Source organism: Prionailurus bengalensis, chromosome C1 (assembly GCF_016509475.1).
Source record: "Prionailurus bengalensis isolate Pbe53 chromosome C1, Fcat_Pben_1.1_paternal_pri, whole genome shotgun sequence".
NCBI classification, from domain to species: Eukaryota; Metazoa; Chordata; class Mammalia; order Carnivora; family Felidae; genus Prionailurus; species Prionailurus bengalensis.
This window is the reverse complement of record NC_057345.1, coordinates 63026504-63042871: the sequence shown is the minus strand read 5'-3', so window position 1 is coordinate 63042871 and position 16368 is coordinate 63026504. Positions and strand designations below refer to the sequence as shown.

The 16368-nt window shown below is 38.4% G+C and overlaps 1 protein-coding gene across 2 annotated transcripts in view; it reads left to right on the top strand.

The window, feature by feature from the left end:
- Positions 1-16368, top strand: part of SLC44A5 (solute carrier family 44 member 5) — a 344384-nt gene that overhangs the window by 302605 nt on the left and 25411 nt on the right. For both annotated transcript variants that reach the window (XM_043575297.1, XM_043575298.1), the window contains exon 11: positions 7638-7750. In XM_043575297.1, coding sequence (XP_043431232.1) covers positions 7638-7750 — 113 coding nt within the window. The remainder of the gene's footprint in view (positions 1-7637; positions 7751-16368) is intronic.

Sequence of the window (16368 nt, the reverse complement as noted above, 5' to 3'; positions counted from 1 at the left end):
ACTATCTGAAAAAAAGTATGCATTATGGCAGACCTTCCTGTTCACCTCATTCCCAACACACAGTGAAACCCTATGTAGACACCACTCACACCACTAGAACCTAAATACTCCCTTTATTTCCAACTCTTTTGCTCTCCATCTATCTCATAAATATAAAGCCAAAGACTAATGTGCTGGCCCTTAGTTTATGCAGTTAGAATTTTATGAAGGAATTAAAAACAGAATAGACAGTTATATTTCATTTTTCTCCCTGATCTTTTTGAATATTTGCTTGGACTAGGTCATAGAATAATCCTTCAAACATATTGAATATTTAAGCATTAAAGTATCTATTATTTAAAATTTTTTTTGATATTTATTTTTGAGAGACAGAGCACGAGTAGGGGAGGGTCAGAGAGACAGAGACACAGAATCTGAAGCAGGCTCAAGGCACAGAGCCCAATGTGGGGCTTGAATTCATGGACCATGAGATCATGACCTGAGCCAAAGTTGGACACTTAACCGACTGAGCCACCAAGGTGCCCCAAGTATCTGTGATTTTAAAAGGGCATGGCTTGTATATAGAAAGAATATGCAAGAATATGACCTGAGAAGTTACTTTGATACAATGCTGTCATCTATCCAGTGACAACAATTAAGATTTTTTAAAAGATAATACTTGGAAGATGGTGGCATATGAGGATGCTGGCCTCACCTCATCCTGCTGATCACTTAGATTCCACCCACATCTGCCTAAATAACCCAGAAAACCACCAGAAGACTAGAAGAACGGACTCTCTGGACCCAAGCATAGACAAGAGGCCCATGGAAGAGGGTAGGAAGGATGGAGAGGCAGTGTGCACCACACGGACTGGCGGGAGGGAGCCGGGACAGTGGAGGAGCAACTCTCCCTGCAAGGCAGAGCTCCCAAGTCTGGCTTGCAAAAAGGGAGGGGTTGGACTGTGTGAGTTCTGACAGCCAGTGGGACTTAACATCTGGAATGTTAAAAGTCAACAGCTCTGCTCTCCGAGAGCAGGGAGGGTGAGAGGACACTGGGAGGGAGAGTTGTTGAGCCCTGGAAGACAGAGCTCAGCTCAGCGGGGGAACAAAGGTGCTGGCAAGCACCATCTGCCTCTCCTACACCCCAGCCAAAATTCCAAAGGGAAGCAGTTCCCATCACCAAACTTGCTTGTACCACGCAAATGCCCAATGCTGTGCTTCTGTGGATCCATGCCTCCCATGGGTCTACTTCCCTCCAGTGCTGCAGGATCCCTCCCAGAGGGGACCATCAATGGCAAAGCGAGCTAAGCCTGCCCCTCCCGCCCCTGTGCACCTTGCAGATCCACCCTAGCTAATACATCAGATCCCATCGAAGCAGCACCATAAGCCTGGCAGTATGCAATTAGCCCAGACAGGGGCCAAACCACTACACAGTGAGTCCTGCCCCTGGGAGAGGAGAAGATAAAGTACACACCAGTCTGACTGTGGCCCCACCAGTGGGCCAGGGGGCAGACATCGGGTCTGACTGCGGCCCCTCCCACCAACACAAGTTTCTCCGGAGAGCACAGGGGAAGTGCCCTGCAGTTTGGAGCCACCCCAGGCACTACCCAAAATGATGAAACGGAAGAATTCTCCTCAAAAGAAACTCCAGAAAGTAGCGACAGCTAACGAATTGATCAAAACTGATTTAAGCAATATGATGGAACAAGAATTTAGAATAATAGTCATAAAACTAATCACTGGGCTTGAAAAAAGCATAGAGGACAGCAGAGAATCTACTGCTACAGAGATCAAGGGACTAAAAAATAGTCATGAAGAATTAAAAAAAATGATATAAGTGAGGTGCAAAATAAAATGGAGGCAGCTAGAGCACGGATGGAAGAGGCAGAGGAAAGAATAGGTGAATTAGAAGATAAAATTATGGAAAAAGAGGAAGCTGAAAAAAGATAAAAAAAAATCCAGGTGTATGAGGGGAGAATTAGAGAACTAAGTGATGCAATCAAACAGAACAATATCCGTATCATAGGAATTCCAGAAGAAGAAGAAAGAGAGAAAGGGGCTGAAGGTGTACTTGAACAAATCATAGCTGAGAACTTCCGTTATCTGGGGAAGGAAAAACACATTGAAATGCAAGAGGCACAGAGAACTCCCTTCAGATGTAACTTGAATCCATCTTCTGCATGACATATCATAGTGAAACTGGCAAATTACAAGGATAAAGGGAAAATTGTGAAGCAGCTAGAGATAAACAGGCTCTAAATTATAAAGGTAGACCCATAAGAGTAGTGGCAGACCTATATACTGAAACTTGGCAGGCCAGAAAGGAATGGCAGGAAATCTTCAATGTGATGAACAAAAAAAATATGCAGCCAAGAGTCCTTTATCCAGCAAGTCTGTCATTCAGAATAGAAAGTGAGATAAAGTTTTCCCAGACAAACAAAAACTGAAGGAATTCATCACCACTAAACTAGCCCTACAAGAGATCCTAAGGGGAACTCTGTGAGTCAAATGTTGCAAGGACCACAAAGTAGCAGAGACATCACTACAAGCATGAAACCTAGAGACATCACAATGACTCTAAACCCATATCTTTCCATAATAACACTGAATGTAAATGGACTAAATGCTCCAACCAAAAGACATAGGGTATCAGAATGGATAAAAAAAAAACAAGACCCATCTATTTGTTGTCTACAAGAGACTCATTTTGGACCTGAGGACACCTTGAGATTGAAAGTGAGGGGATGGAGAACTATCTATCATGCTACTGGAAGTCAAAAGAAACCTGGAGTAACCATACTTATATCAGACAAACTAGACTTTACATGAAAGATTGTAACAAGAGATGAAGAAGGGCATGATATAATAATTACAGGGTCTATCCATCAGGAAGAGCTAATAATTATAAACGTCTATGCGCCAAATATGGGAGCCCCCAAATATATAAAACAATCACAAACATAAGCAACCTTATTGATAAGAATGTGATAATTGCAGGGGACTTTAATACTCCACTGAAAATGGGTAGATCATCTAGACACAGGATCAATAAAGAAATAAGGGCCCTGAATGATACACTGGATCAGATGGACTTGACAGATATATTTTGAATTCTGCATCCCAAAGCAACAGAATATACTTTCTTGAAACTTGAAATCAACGACAGGAAAAAGCCTGGAAAACCTCCAAAAGCATGGAAATTAAAGAACACCCTACTAAAGAATGAATGGGTCAACCAGGCAATTATAGAAAAATTAAAAAAAATACACAAACAAATGAAAATGAAAATAGAACAATCCAAATGCTTTGGGATGCAGCAAAGGCAGTCCTGAGAGGAAAATACATTGCAATCCAGGCCTATCTCAAGAAACAATAAAAATCCCAAATATGAAACCTAATAGCATACCTAAAGGAAATAGAAGCAGAACAGCAAAGACACTCTCAACCCAGCAGAAGAGAAATAATAAAGATCACAGCAGAAAACAACAATATAGAATCTAAAAAAAACAGTAGAGCAGATCAATGAAACCAAGAGTTGTTTTTTTGAAAAAATAAACAAAATTGATAAATCTCTAGCCAGGCTTCTTAAAAAGAAAAGGGAGAGGACCGAAATAGATAAAATCATGAATGAAAATGGAATTATTACAACCAATCCCTCAGAAATACAAACAATTATCAGGGAATACTATGAAAAATTATATGCCAACAACTGGACAACCTGGAAGAAATGGACAAATTCCTAAGCACCCACACACTTCCAAATCTCAAACAGGAAGAAATAGAAAATTTGAACAGACCCATAAGAGCGAAGAAACTGAATCAGTTATCAAAAAACCTCCTAACAGGGGCGCCTGGGTGGCTCAGTTGGTTAAGCGTCCGACTTCAGCTCAGGTCATGATCTCACAGTCCATGAGTTCGAGCCCTGCGTCAGGCTCTGTGCTGACAGCTCGGAGCCTGGAGCCTGTTTCGGATTCTGTGTCTCCCTCTCTCTCTCTTCCCCTCCCCTACTCATGCTCTGTCTCATGCTCTGTGTCTCAAAAATAAATAAAAACATTCAAAAAAAACCCTCCCAACAAATAAGAGTCCAAGACCAGATGGCTTCCCTGGGGAATTCTACCAAACATTTAAAGCAGAGATAATACTTATCCTTCTCAAGCTGTTCCACAAAATAGAAAGGGAAGGAAAACTTACAGACTCATTCTATGAAGCCAGCATTACTTTGATTCCCAAACCAGACAGAGACCCAGCAAAAAAAGAGAACTACAAGACAATATCCCTGATGAATAGGGATGCAAAAATTCTCAACAAGATATTAGTAAATCGAATTCAACAGCATATAAAATGAATTATTCACCATGATCAAGTGGGATTCATTCCTGGGCTGCAGGGCTGGTTTAATATTCACAAATCAATCAATATGATACATCACATTAATGAAGGAAAAGATAAGAACCATATGATCCTGTCAATTGGTGCAGAAAAAACATTTGACAAAATTCAGCAACCTTTCTTAATAAAAACCCTCGAGAAAGTCTGGATGGAAGGAACATACTTAAACATCATAAAAGCCATTTATGAAAAGCCCACAGCTAATATCATCCTCAATGGGGAAAAAATTGAGCTTTTCTCCTGAGATCAGGACCACGACAGGGATGTCCACTCTCACTGCAGTTGTTTAACATAATGTTGGAAGTGCTAGCATCAGCAATCAGACAACGAAAGGAAATCAGAGGCATCAACACTGGCAAAGATGAAGTCAAGCTTTCACTTTTTGCAGATTACATGATACTATACATGGAAAACCCAATAGACTCCACCAAAAGTCTGCTAGAACTGATACATGAATTCAGCAAAGTTGCAGGACACAAAATTAATCTACAGAAATCAGTTGCATTCTTATATGCTAATAATGAAGCAACAAAAAGACAAAGAAATGGATCCCATTCACAAATGCACCAAGAATCATAAAATACCTAGGAATAAACCAAACCAAAGATGTAAACGACCTGTATGCTGAAAACTATAGAAAGCTTATGAAGGAAATTGAAGAAGAGACAAAGAAATGGAAAAACATTCTGTGCTCATGGATTCGAAGAATAAATATTGTTAAAATGTCAATACTACCCAAAGCCATCTACACATTCAATGCAATCCCAATCAAAATTACACCAGCATTCTTCTCGAAGCTAGAGCAAGCAATCCTAAAATTTGTGTGGAACCACAAAAGACCCCGAATAGCCAAAGTAATTTTGAAGAAGAGGACCAAAGTAGGAGGCATCACAATCCCAGACTTTAGCCTCTACTACAAAGCTGTCATCATCAAGACAGCATGGTATTGGCACAAAAACAGACACATAGACCAATGGAATAGAAAAGAGACTCCAGAACTGGACCCACAAAATTATGGCCAATTAATCTTTGACAAAGCAGGAAATAATATCCAATGGAAAAAAGACAGTCTCTTTAACAAATGGTGCTGGGAAAACTGGGCAGCAAAATACAGAAGAATGAAACTAGACCACTTTCTTACACCATTCACAAAAGTAAACTCAAAATGGATAAAGGACCTGAATGTGAGACAGGAAACCATCAAAACCCTAGAGAAGAAAGCAGGAAAAATCCTCTCTGACCTAAGCCGCAGCAGTTTCCTACTTGACACATTTCCAAAAGCAAGGGAATTAAAAGCAAAGATGAACTATTGAGACCTCATGAAGATAAAAAGCTTCTGCGCTGCAAAGGAAACAATCAACAAAACTAAAAGGCAACCAACGGAATGGGAAGTTATTTGCAAATGACATATCAGACAAAGGGCTAGTATCCAAAATCTATAAAGAAGTCACCAAACTCCATACCTGAAAAACAAATAATCCAGTGAAGAAATGGGCAGAAGACATGAATAGACACTTCTCTAAAGAAGACATCCAGATGGCCAACAGGCACATGAAAAGATGCTCAATGTCACTCCTTATCAGGGAAATACAAATCAAAAGCACACTGAGATAACACCTCATGCCAATGAGAGTGGCTAAAATGAACTAATCAGGGGACTATAGATGCTGGAGAGGATGTGGAGAAACAGGAACCCTCTTGCACTGTTGGTGGGAATGAAAACTGGTGCAGCCACTCTGGAAAACAGTGTGGAGGTTCCTCAAAAAATTCAAAATAGATCTACCCTATGACCCAGCAATAGCACTGCGAGGAATTTACCCAAGGGATACAGGAGTGCTAATGCATAGGGGCACTTGTATCCCAATGTTTATAGCAGCACTTTCAACAATAGCCACATTATGGAAAAGCCTAAATGTCCATCAACTGATGAATGGATAAAGAAATTGTGGTTTATATACATAATGGAATACTACGTGGCAATGAGAAAGAATGAAATATGGCCTTTTGTAGCAACATGGATGGAACTGGAGAGTGTTATGCTAAGTGTAATAAGTCATACAGAGAAAGACAGATACCAGATGTTTTCACTCTTATGTGGATCCTGAGAAACTTAACAGAAGACCCTGGGGGAGGAGAAGGAAAAAAAAAAGTTAGAGAGGGAGAGAGCCAAAGCGGAAGAGACTCTTAAAAACTGAGAATAAACTGAGGGTTGATGGATGGTGGGAGGCAGGGGAAAGTGAGTGATGGGCAGTGAGGAGTGAGGAGGGCACCTGTTGGGATGAGCACTGGGTGTTGTATGGAAACCAATTTAACAATCAATATCATATTTTAAAAAAATCTTAAACAAAAAAAGAATACTTAGAGACAATGAACTCAATAAATGTACCAAGCTGTGTTTCTATGTTTGGAAACTTAAAAAGGGCATCAGAGTTATCTTCTTAATGGAAGCATCATCCAAATTTCTACTCTTATGAGTTCTGTTTAATGAAAGTAACAAGAGGAACTCAATATGACTATAACCTGGATATATGGGTGGGATGGGGGAGAAGCATCTCTACTAGCTCAAACTCCAGGAAGAAATTGAAACAGAAAAAAAATAGTCATGCTGCTGATGGCTTGATAAAGTCACATGGCCCAGGAGAGACAGAGGCCTTATCATGGCTCCATATAATGACCCATAGATCACTGGGGACCTGAAATATATGTCTGGTGATAGACATCACAAACTATTAGATAATTACACCATAATAATGACTACAAAATCATGGGTTCAGGAACTATGTGAGGGCAGTTATTTTTCTTTTCTGCCCTAAGACTGCTCTCTTGCTTCTAGATAGTTCTGTTACATAAGGTTTCCTCCCATCAGTCAAGAGGTAGACAGAACAGCACAAATTATCACGGATATGTTTTATGACTTAGTGAGATGTGTGGAAGGGAAAAATATGGCATGGGCAGCTGTGGTAGATAGGCCAAAACTGTGGATTGGAGGAATTGTTCTTTTCCTTGAATAATGGTTACTGCCAGACTTCAGCTTATCCCGGTACACAAAGATTGACTCAGGTATGAAGTTCCTGATGGTCCTACTGTTTCATATAAAAGTCTTAATAGGAACTATTGTTTATGCATTTTAATATTATAAATGTTTCTATAGCTAGGTAAAATAAAGAGAATGATTTTGAATAGAAAAAAAAAGTGATGTCTTGCTGTTAACATTATGTTATGTTTAGCACACTTGGCCTCCTTTATGTATTGTCTTCTCTTTCTTCTAGTGGCCTGATTATCGCCATGTTCCTTAGTTGGATGTTTGTGATACTCCTGAGATACATAGCTGGATTACTCTTCTGGGTCTTCATGGTGGGTGTGATTGGAATTATAGGTTATGGTAAGTATCACTCCTTTTAAAATCACCAAATGTCAAAGTAGTCCTTTTCTTTTCATTATCAATTTATGGCCAGTATCAGTTACCAGAAAGCATTTTACTTGCAGTGAATTTAATTATTCTTTACTCCCCTACCCCTAAAGTGTTAAACTGAGAAAAATTATATTTTGCATATATTATTTCTATAACTTTTATCTTCTTTATCTTGAAAAAAAGTGCTGTCAAAATGTTCTACTCTTTTTCCTTACTGACCTTTGGTTTCATGCCTCATAGTTATTAAGAAGGAGATAAAAAGAATACCTTTCAGGCTGATAAAAAATATTTCAGACAACTTATTTTATTCCTTTAAATTTTCTGTCTGGTCATAGGCTAGGTCTGCATAGTTACAGAAGCGTGATCTATTTTTCTCTTCGAACACAATACTTTTAACACAGGTACTGTCACCCACTCTAATAATTGGCCTGTACTCCATAATGAGGCATCACCCTCTGGAGTCAAGTATTCTGAATTACACTCTTTGGGTGTAGGGTTACTGTATATAAAGTTTGAAATCTAATGAAAAACTCAGTCACCTCAAAAGCAGTACAGGTACAGTGTGAACACCAAAAAAGGCACTAAAGTCTCTCCCAAGGAACAATATAACACTTATGGCAGTTTCCTTTTAGTCTGCTAATACATATTTAGGTCAATATATGAATATTTGAGATGTTTCTATTCAAGTGATTTCCCCTACAATACTATTTGGATTGACAATGTAGTTTTATGGTAGCAGACACAAAAAATAGCAAAATTCTTATTTTTGTCACTCGAAGAACTTCACACATATCCATATAAGAATGCAGTTGAATCTCCCAGTTCTGTGGTTAGCCTGAGTTCTAATCCCAATTCCATAACCTCTAACTAAAGAACTTTGGAAAAGTTTCCTAATGATTGTAAGACCCAATAATGTTCCTTTTTCGTAACCTTAGCACAATAATAGTATCTCCATCTTACAAGATTGTGAAGATTAAATGAGACAATGAATATAACGCTCTTAGACCAATACCTGGAAAACAGGAAACACTCAATATGTGTTGGTTTATTGTTACTGTCCTCCTCGTTATCCTCAATAGGTTTCTAGACAGTTGTTACGTCTCTGTAGGTATTCTTTATCTGCTCCTACTGTGCAGCTGCATGTGAAGAGGTGGGTCAAACATGTGGAGGAATGTAAGAAGTGATACCCCTTAATCCAAAAACTCCCAAGAAAGCTTTTTGTTTAAAAGTCTTTTTTGTGTGTTTCACTTAGCGCTCAAAATAAACTCTGCCCTCTACCACTAGAGTCTGGGCATGTGATTCAATCACTTTTATTGTCATCAAGAAGGGAAGGACAATAAAGTCTGGTATTGATTTCACTGACTTGTTTTAGGGAGCAAGAAAAATCAGAGTTTGGCAGTAGTGACAGTTTGACAGTGGCAAGAGGGAGAAAGATTGTCAATATATCACAAGTGCAGGTGAAATAACCAATTTCAGCTCCCCGTTGACTCCCTAGGTGTAGTGCTAACTCAGCAATTAATGGTGTGGCAAATCAGCTTGAAACCATTCATTGAGTGGGAAATGTCTAGTGAGACTGAGAAGTATAATGTTACATATAACTGACCTCTGCTACTATCTTGGACAACTGACTTTCTCCACATCGTGGGAAACCAACCATTTGCTACTAATAGCCTATTTACTAAGGCAAACAACAATGTGGATGTGTCATACTAAGCAGAGAAAAAGCCAGGCTATTTGTGGGCAAGTGTCCTTGAACATCAGTGGAACAATTCTTACCAGAACAAGTTAAGAGTTACATAGGAGAGACTATATAACTGGGGTTATAAGCATGAATTTGGAGATTGAAAAGGCACAATCCCAGGTTCATTGCATATTAACTGTGTGACCCTCTACAAGTACATAGTCTCTCTAATTTGTTGTGTCTTCAACTACACAATAGGACTCTGAGTATTTCTTTCTTCAAATTTTTACTTAATTCTAATGAATTAACTAACATACAGTGCAATATTGGTTTCAGGAGTAGAATTCAGTGATTCATCGATTACATACAACACCCAGTGCTCATCATAACAAATGCCCTCCTTAATATCCATCACCCTTCTAGCCCATCCCCCACCCACCTCCCTCCATCAAACCTCAGTTTGTTCTCTATCTTTAATAGTCTCCTATGGTTTGTTCCTTTGCTCTCTGAGAATTTTTTTAAGATTTTTTTAGTGTTTATTTTTGAGAGACAGAGACAGAGCATGGCAGGGGAGAGGCAGGAAGAGAGAGAGAGAGAGAGAGACCAAATCTGAAGCAGTCTCCAGGCTCTCAGCACAGAGCCTGACATGGGGCTGGAACTCATGAGCCATGAGATTATGACATGAGCCGAAGTCAGACACTTAACCCACTGAGCCATCCAGGCACCCCAGACTCTGAGTATTTTTTTAAAATAATGTACATATAGTGTTTAGCTGCTTAGCACATAATAATTGCTCAATAAACAATCTTGGTTTACACAGGAATGGATGTTGAATTTTGTCATGTGCTTTTTCTGCATCTATTAAGATGATCCAAACAATTTTTATCTTTTCTTTCATTAATTTCATTAATGTGGCACATCACATTTATTGATTTGTGGGTGCTGAACTATCTTTGCATCCCTGGAATAAATCCCACTTGATCATGGTATATGATATTTTTAAAGTGTTTAATTCAGTTTGCTAATATTTTGTTGAGGATTTGTGCACCTAAGTTGATGTCATCAGGGATATTGGCCTATAATTTTTTTGTGGTGTCCTTGTCTGATTTTGGCATCAGAATAATACTGGCCTTGTAAAATGAGTTTAGAAATGTTTCCTACACTTCCATTTTTTGAAGGAGCTTCAGAAAGATGGTATTAATTCTTCTTTGAATTTTGGTAGAATCTACCCATGAAACCATCTGGTCCCGGCCTTTTGTTTGTTGGGAGATTTTTGATACGGATTCATTTTTCTTACTAGTTTGGTCTGTTAAGATATTCTGTTTCATCATGTATCCATCTAGGTGGGTTGTATATTTCTAGGAATTTATGTATTTCTTCTAAGTTGTTGAATTTGTTGGCATATAATTGTTCTTAATATAGTTGACACTTGAGCACCATGGGTTTGTACTGCATGGGTACACTTACATGAAAATTTTTAAAATATCTTTAGTTTTGAGAGAGAGAGAGAGAGAGAGAGAGAGAGAGAGGGAGAGAATGAGTGAGGGAGGGGCAGAGGGTTAGGGGGAGAGAATCCCAAGCAGGCTCCACAATGTCAGCATGGAGCCTGAGGCAGGGCTCGAAGTCACTAACAGTGAGATCATGACCTGATCCAAAATCAATAGCTAGATGCTCAACCAACTGAGCCACCCAGGTGCCCTCAGGTTTTATATGTGTGTGTGTATATATATACACACACACACACACACACACACACACACACACACATATATATATATATATATGTATATATATATATATACAGTACTATAAGCATATTTTCTTTTCCTTATGATTTTCTTTTTTTTTAACTTATTTATTTTGAGGGAGAGAGACAAAGTATGTGTACAGGGGAGGGGCAGAGAGAGAACGAGAGAGAAAATCCCAAGTAGGCTGTCAGTGCAGAGCCTGATGCATGGCTTGAAACCACAGACCGTGAGATCATGACTGGAGCCAAAATCAAGAGTCAGATGCTTCACTGAACCACCCAGGTTCCCCTCCTTACAATTTTCTTCATAATATTATTTTCCCTAGCTTACTTTATTATAAGAATATAGTACATAGTATATATAGCATACTAAATACTAAATGTTAATATTTAGTATTAACTGCTAATGGTATTAGTAAGGCTTCTGGTCAACTCTGGGATTTTAGTAGTTGAGTTTTGGGGGAGCCATGGCTTTTTGACTGCATCAGGGGTAAGCACCCCTAACCTTCATGTTGCTTAAGGATCTACTGTAGTCTTCTATGATCCTTTGTATTTCTTTGATATCAGTGATAACCTCTCCTCTTTCATTTCTGATTTTATTTATTTGAGTCCTCTCTTTTTTTGTTGGTGAGTCTAGCTAATACTTGTCCATTTTGCTTATCTTTTCAAAGATCCAACTCTCAGTTTCATTGCTCTTCTATCTTTTTAGTTTCTATCACATTTATTTCTGCTCTGATCTTTTTTTTTTCCCTTCTAACTTTGGGCTTCTTTTATTCTTTTTCTAGTTCCTTGAGTTCTAAAGTTAGGTTGTTTGTTTGAGACTTTTCTTGCTTCTTGAGATGAGCTGTGTCCTTATGAACTTCCCTCTTAGAACTGCTTTTGCTGTATCCCACAAATTTTGGTATGTTATTTCTCCATTTTCATTTGTCTCAAGTACTTTTTATTCACCTTTTGATTTCTTCTTGGACCTATTGGTTGTTCAGTAGCATGTTGTTTAATCTCCACATATTTGTGAATTTTCCAGTTTTCCTCATGTAATTAATTTCTAGTTTCATACCACTGTGGCCAGAGAAGATGATCGATATAATTTCAGTTCTTTTAAATTTATTAAGATTTTTTTTGTGGTCTAACATATGATCTATCCTTGAAAATGTTCCATGTGCACTTGAGAAGAATGTGTATTGTGTTGTTTTGGATGGAATAGTCTGTTTATATCTGTTAAGTCCACCTGATCTAACATGTTGTTTAAAGCTGATGTTTCCTTACTGATTTTCTGTCTGGGAAATCCATTTACAATCACATTTAAAATTGCATCAGAAAGGGCGCCTGGGTGGCGCAGTCGGTTGGGCGTCCGACTTCAGCCAGGTCACGATCTCACGATCTTGCGGTCCATGAGTTCGAGCCCCGCGTCGGGCTCTGGGCTGATGGCTCAGAGCCTGGAGCCTGTTTCCCATTCTGTGTCTCCCTCTCTCTCTGCCCCTCCCCCGTTCATGCTCTGTCTCTCTCTGTCCCAAAAATAAATAAACGTTGAAAAAAAAATTTTAAATTGCATCAGAAAAATAAAATACCTAGGAATAAATTTAACCAAGGAGGTTAAAGACCTATATATTGAAAACTACAAGACATTAATAAATAGATTAGAGAAGATACAAATAAATGGAAAGATATTCTGTGCTCATGGATTAGGAGAATCAATATTGTTGAGATCTGCATAATACCCAAAGTAATCTACAGATTTGTTGCAATCCCTATCAAAATTCCAATTACACTTTTAAAAGAAGTAGAACAAAAAATCCTAAAATTTGTATGGAACCACAAAAAAATCCCCACAAAACCCAAAAAGTCAAAGCAGTCTTGAGAAAAGAGAACAAAACTGGAGGCATAATGTACCCTGGTTTCAAGCTATATTACAGAGCTATAGTAATTTTAAAAGTATGGTATTGGCATAAAAACAGACACATAGATCAGTGGAACAGAATAGAGAGCCCCAAAATAAGCCCACTCGTATATGGTCAGTTAATTTATGACAAAGGAGCCAAGATATACGATGGGAAAGGACAGTCTCTTCAACAAATTGTGTTGGAAAAACTGGACTACTTTCTTACACCTATATACAAAAATTTACTCAAAATGAATCTAAAGACTTGAATATAAGACCTGAAACCATAAAATTCCAGAAGAAAACAAAGGCAGTAAGCTCCTTGACACAGGTCTTAGCAATGATTTTTGTTAACAGGATGTAAAAATCAAAAGCAATAAAAGCAAAAATAAATAAGTGAACCTACATAATCTAAAAAGATTCTACACAGCAAAGTAATCCCTCAACAAAATGAAAAGGCAACCTATTGAATGGGAGAAAATATTTGCAAATCAGATATCTGATAAGGGGGCTAATATAAAGGACTCACAAAACTCAGTAGCCAAAAAACCAAAAACAAACAAAACAAAATCAACAACAACAACAAAATTGTTTAAAAATGGCTGGAGGGGGCGCCTGGGTGGCGCAGTCGGTTAAGCGTCAGACTTCAGCCCGGTCACGATCTCGCGGTCCGTGAGTTCGAGCCCCGCGTCGGGCTCTGGGCTGATGGCTCAGAGCCTGGAGCCTGTTTCCCATTCTGTGTCTCCCTCTCTCTCTGCCCCTCCCCCATTCATGCTCTGTCTCTCTCTGTCCCAAAAATAAATAAACGTTGAAAAAAAAATTAAAAAAAAATGGCTGGAAGAGCTGACTAGACATTTTCCCAAAGAAGGTATACAGATGGCCAACAGCTACATGGGAAGGTACTCAACATCGCTAATCATCAGGGAAATGCACATCAAAACCACAATAAGATAATACTTCACACATATCAGCAAAAAGAGAAGAAATAAGTGTTGGAAAGATGTAGAGCTAAAGGAACCCTTCTGCACAAGTTGGGAGGAAATGTAAATTGGTTCAGTCACCATGGAAAACAGTATGGAGATTCTTAAAAAAAAAATTAAAAATAGAACTATCATATGATTCAGCAATTCCACATGTGGGTATTTACCTGAAGAAGATGAAAGCACTAACTCAAAAAGACATATGCATCTCCATGCTCATTGCTGCATTATTTACAATAGCTAAGATAGGAAACAGCCTAAGTGTCCATCAATGGATGAATGCATAAAGAAATTGTTAAAAAAAATGGATAAAAAAGAATGAAATATTGCCATTGCAACAATACAGATGAATCTGGACACTATTAAGTAAGTCTGAGAAAGACCAATACCACATGATTTTATGTATATATGGAATCTAAAAAACCAAACAAGCACAGAAACATACCCATAAATAGAACAAATTGGTAGTTGCCAGAGGTGAGGGAAGTGGGAAGATGGATGAAATCAGGGAAAGAAATTAAGAGGTACAAACTTCAAGTTATAAAATAAGCCATGGGGATGCAAAGTACAGCACTGGGAATACAGTCAATAAAATTGTAATAACTATACGATGACAGATGGTAACTATACTTGCCATAGTAAACATTTTATAATGTATAGAATTATTGAATCCCTACACCTGAAACTAATGTTATGTTGTAGGTCAACTACATTTTAATTAAAACTTAAAAATATAAAATTAAAAAAACAAGCTTGTACATACAGAGAACAGATGATATTTGCCAGAGGTGGAAGGTGGGGATGGTGGAGGGTGGAAAAAATTGGTGAAAGGAATATAAATTTATTTTAAATCCTTAACCAAAAGAGACCTGCAGTTGCCATAATAGATTTTAGAATAAAAAGCATTATTATAGCTAGAAAGGATTGAATTTGCTTAAAAGATATACCAATTCTAAACATATATGCATCTAATGAAATAGATTCAAGATTCATAAACCATAAGGATAAATAAATCATAAAAAACTTGTATGAGTTATGAATCTCCCTTGGGAGATCTCTTCTTATTTTTTTATTAAGTTTATTTATTTTGAGAGAAACAGAACAGTGAAAGTAGGGGAGAGGCAGAGAGAGATGGAAAGAGAGAATCCCAAGAAGGCTCTGCACTGCCAGCACAGAACCCGATGTGGGGCTTGAACTCACGAAACTGTGAGATCATGACCTGAGCTGAAACTGAAAGCTGGACGCTTAACCGACTGAGCCATTCAGGTGCCGCAACTCTTGAGCGATTTCAACACATCTTTTTCTTAAAACAAAAGAATAATCACAAAATTCAGAATAATTGTTCTTTGGCAGGGAGAGGCAGGGAGAGGATGAGATCTCAGAAGAGAAAAATGTATTTTGCTTAATTAGAGCAAAATTAAGATTATAAAATCTTAAACTAGGTGATGCATCTATATGTGTTCATTTGACTACATAATTTTGTATGTATCAGATATTCCAAAAGCATTTTTAAAGGAATTTTTTTTAATGTTTATTTATTTTTGAGAGACAGAGAGAGACAGCATGAGCGGGAGAGGGCAGAGAGAGAGAGGGAGACCCAGAATATGAAGCAGGCTCCAGGCTCTGAGCTGTCAGCACAGAGCCTGATACGGGGCTCAAACTCACCAGCGGTGAGATCATGACCTGAGCTGAAGTCGGACACTCAACCAACTGAGCCACCCAGGCGTCCCTCATTTTTAAAGGAATTTTTAAAAATACACTGGGAAAGCAGGACCAGAAAGAGATTTGTCTTATATCTCTTTGAGAAACAAATGTCCATTCTAGTCTAGTCTTGCCTCTCTCCATGGACCTCACCCTCTTTCTTACCTGATATCTAGAAAACAACCTGTTAGTTTACAGTTGGGGTTTAAAAGGAAGTTTTCCTCATGGGTGCCTGGGTGGCTCAGTCAGGGAAGCAACTGACTCTTGATTTCGCCTCGGGTCATGATCTCATGGTTTGTGGGATTGAGCCCCACATCGAGCTCTGCACTGACAGTGCAAAGCCTACTTGGCATTCTCTCTCTCCCTTACTCTCTGTCCCTCCCCTGCTTGCATGTACTCTCTCTCTCTCTAAATAAATAAATAAACTTTATTTTTTTTAAAGCAGTTTTTCCTATTATTGCCTGGACATTTCCAATGGACCTAATCCATACTCATTGGTCATAAAAATAAACTCATTAACTCTATTTTTTTATTCCCAATTTATCTAGACTATGTAAAAAGTCATTATACAGTCTGAAATACAGTGTCTTGGGGAAATCT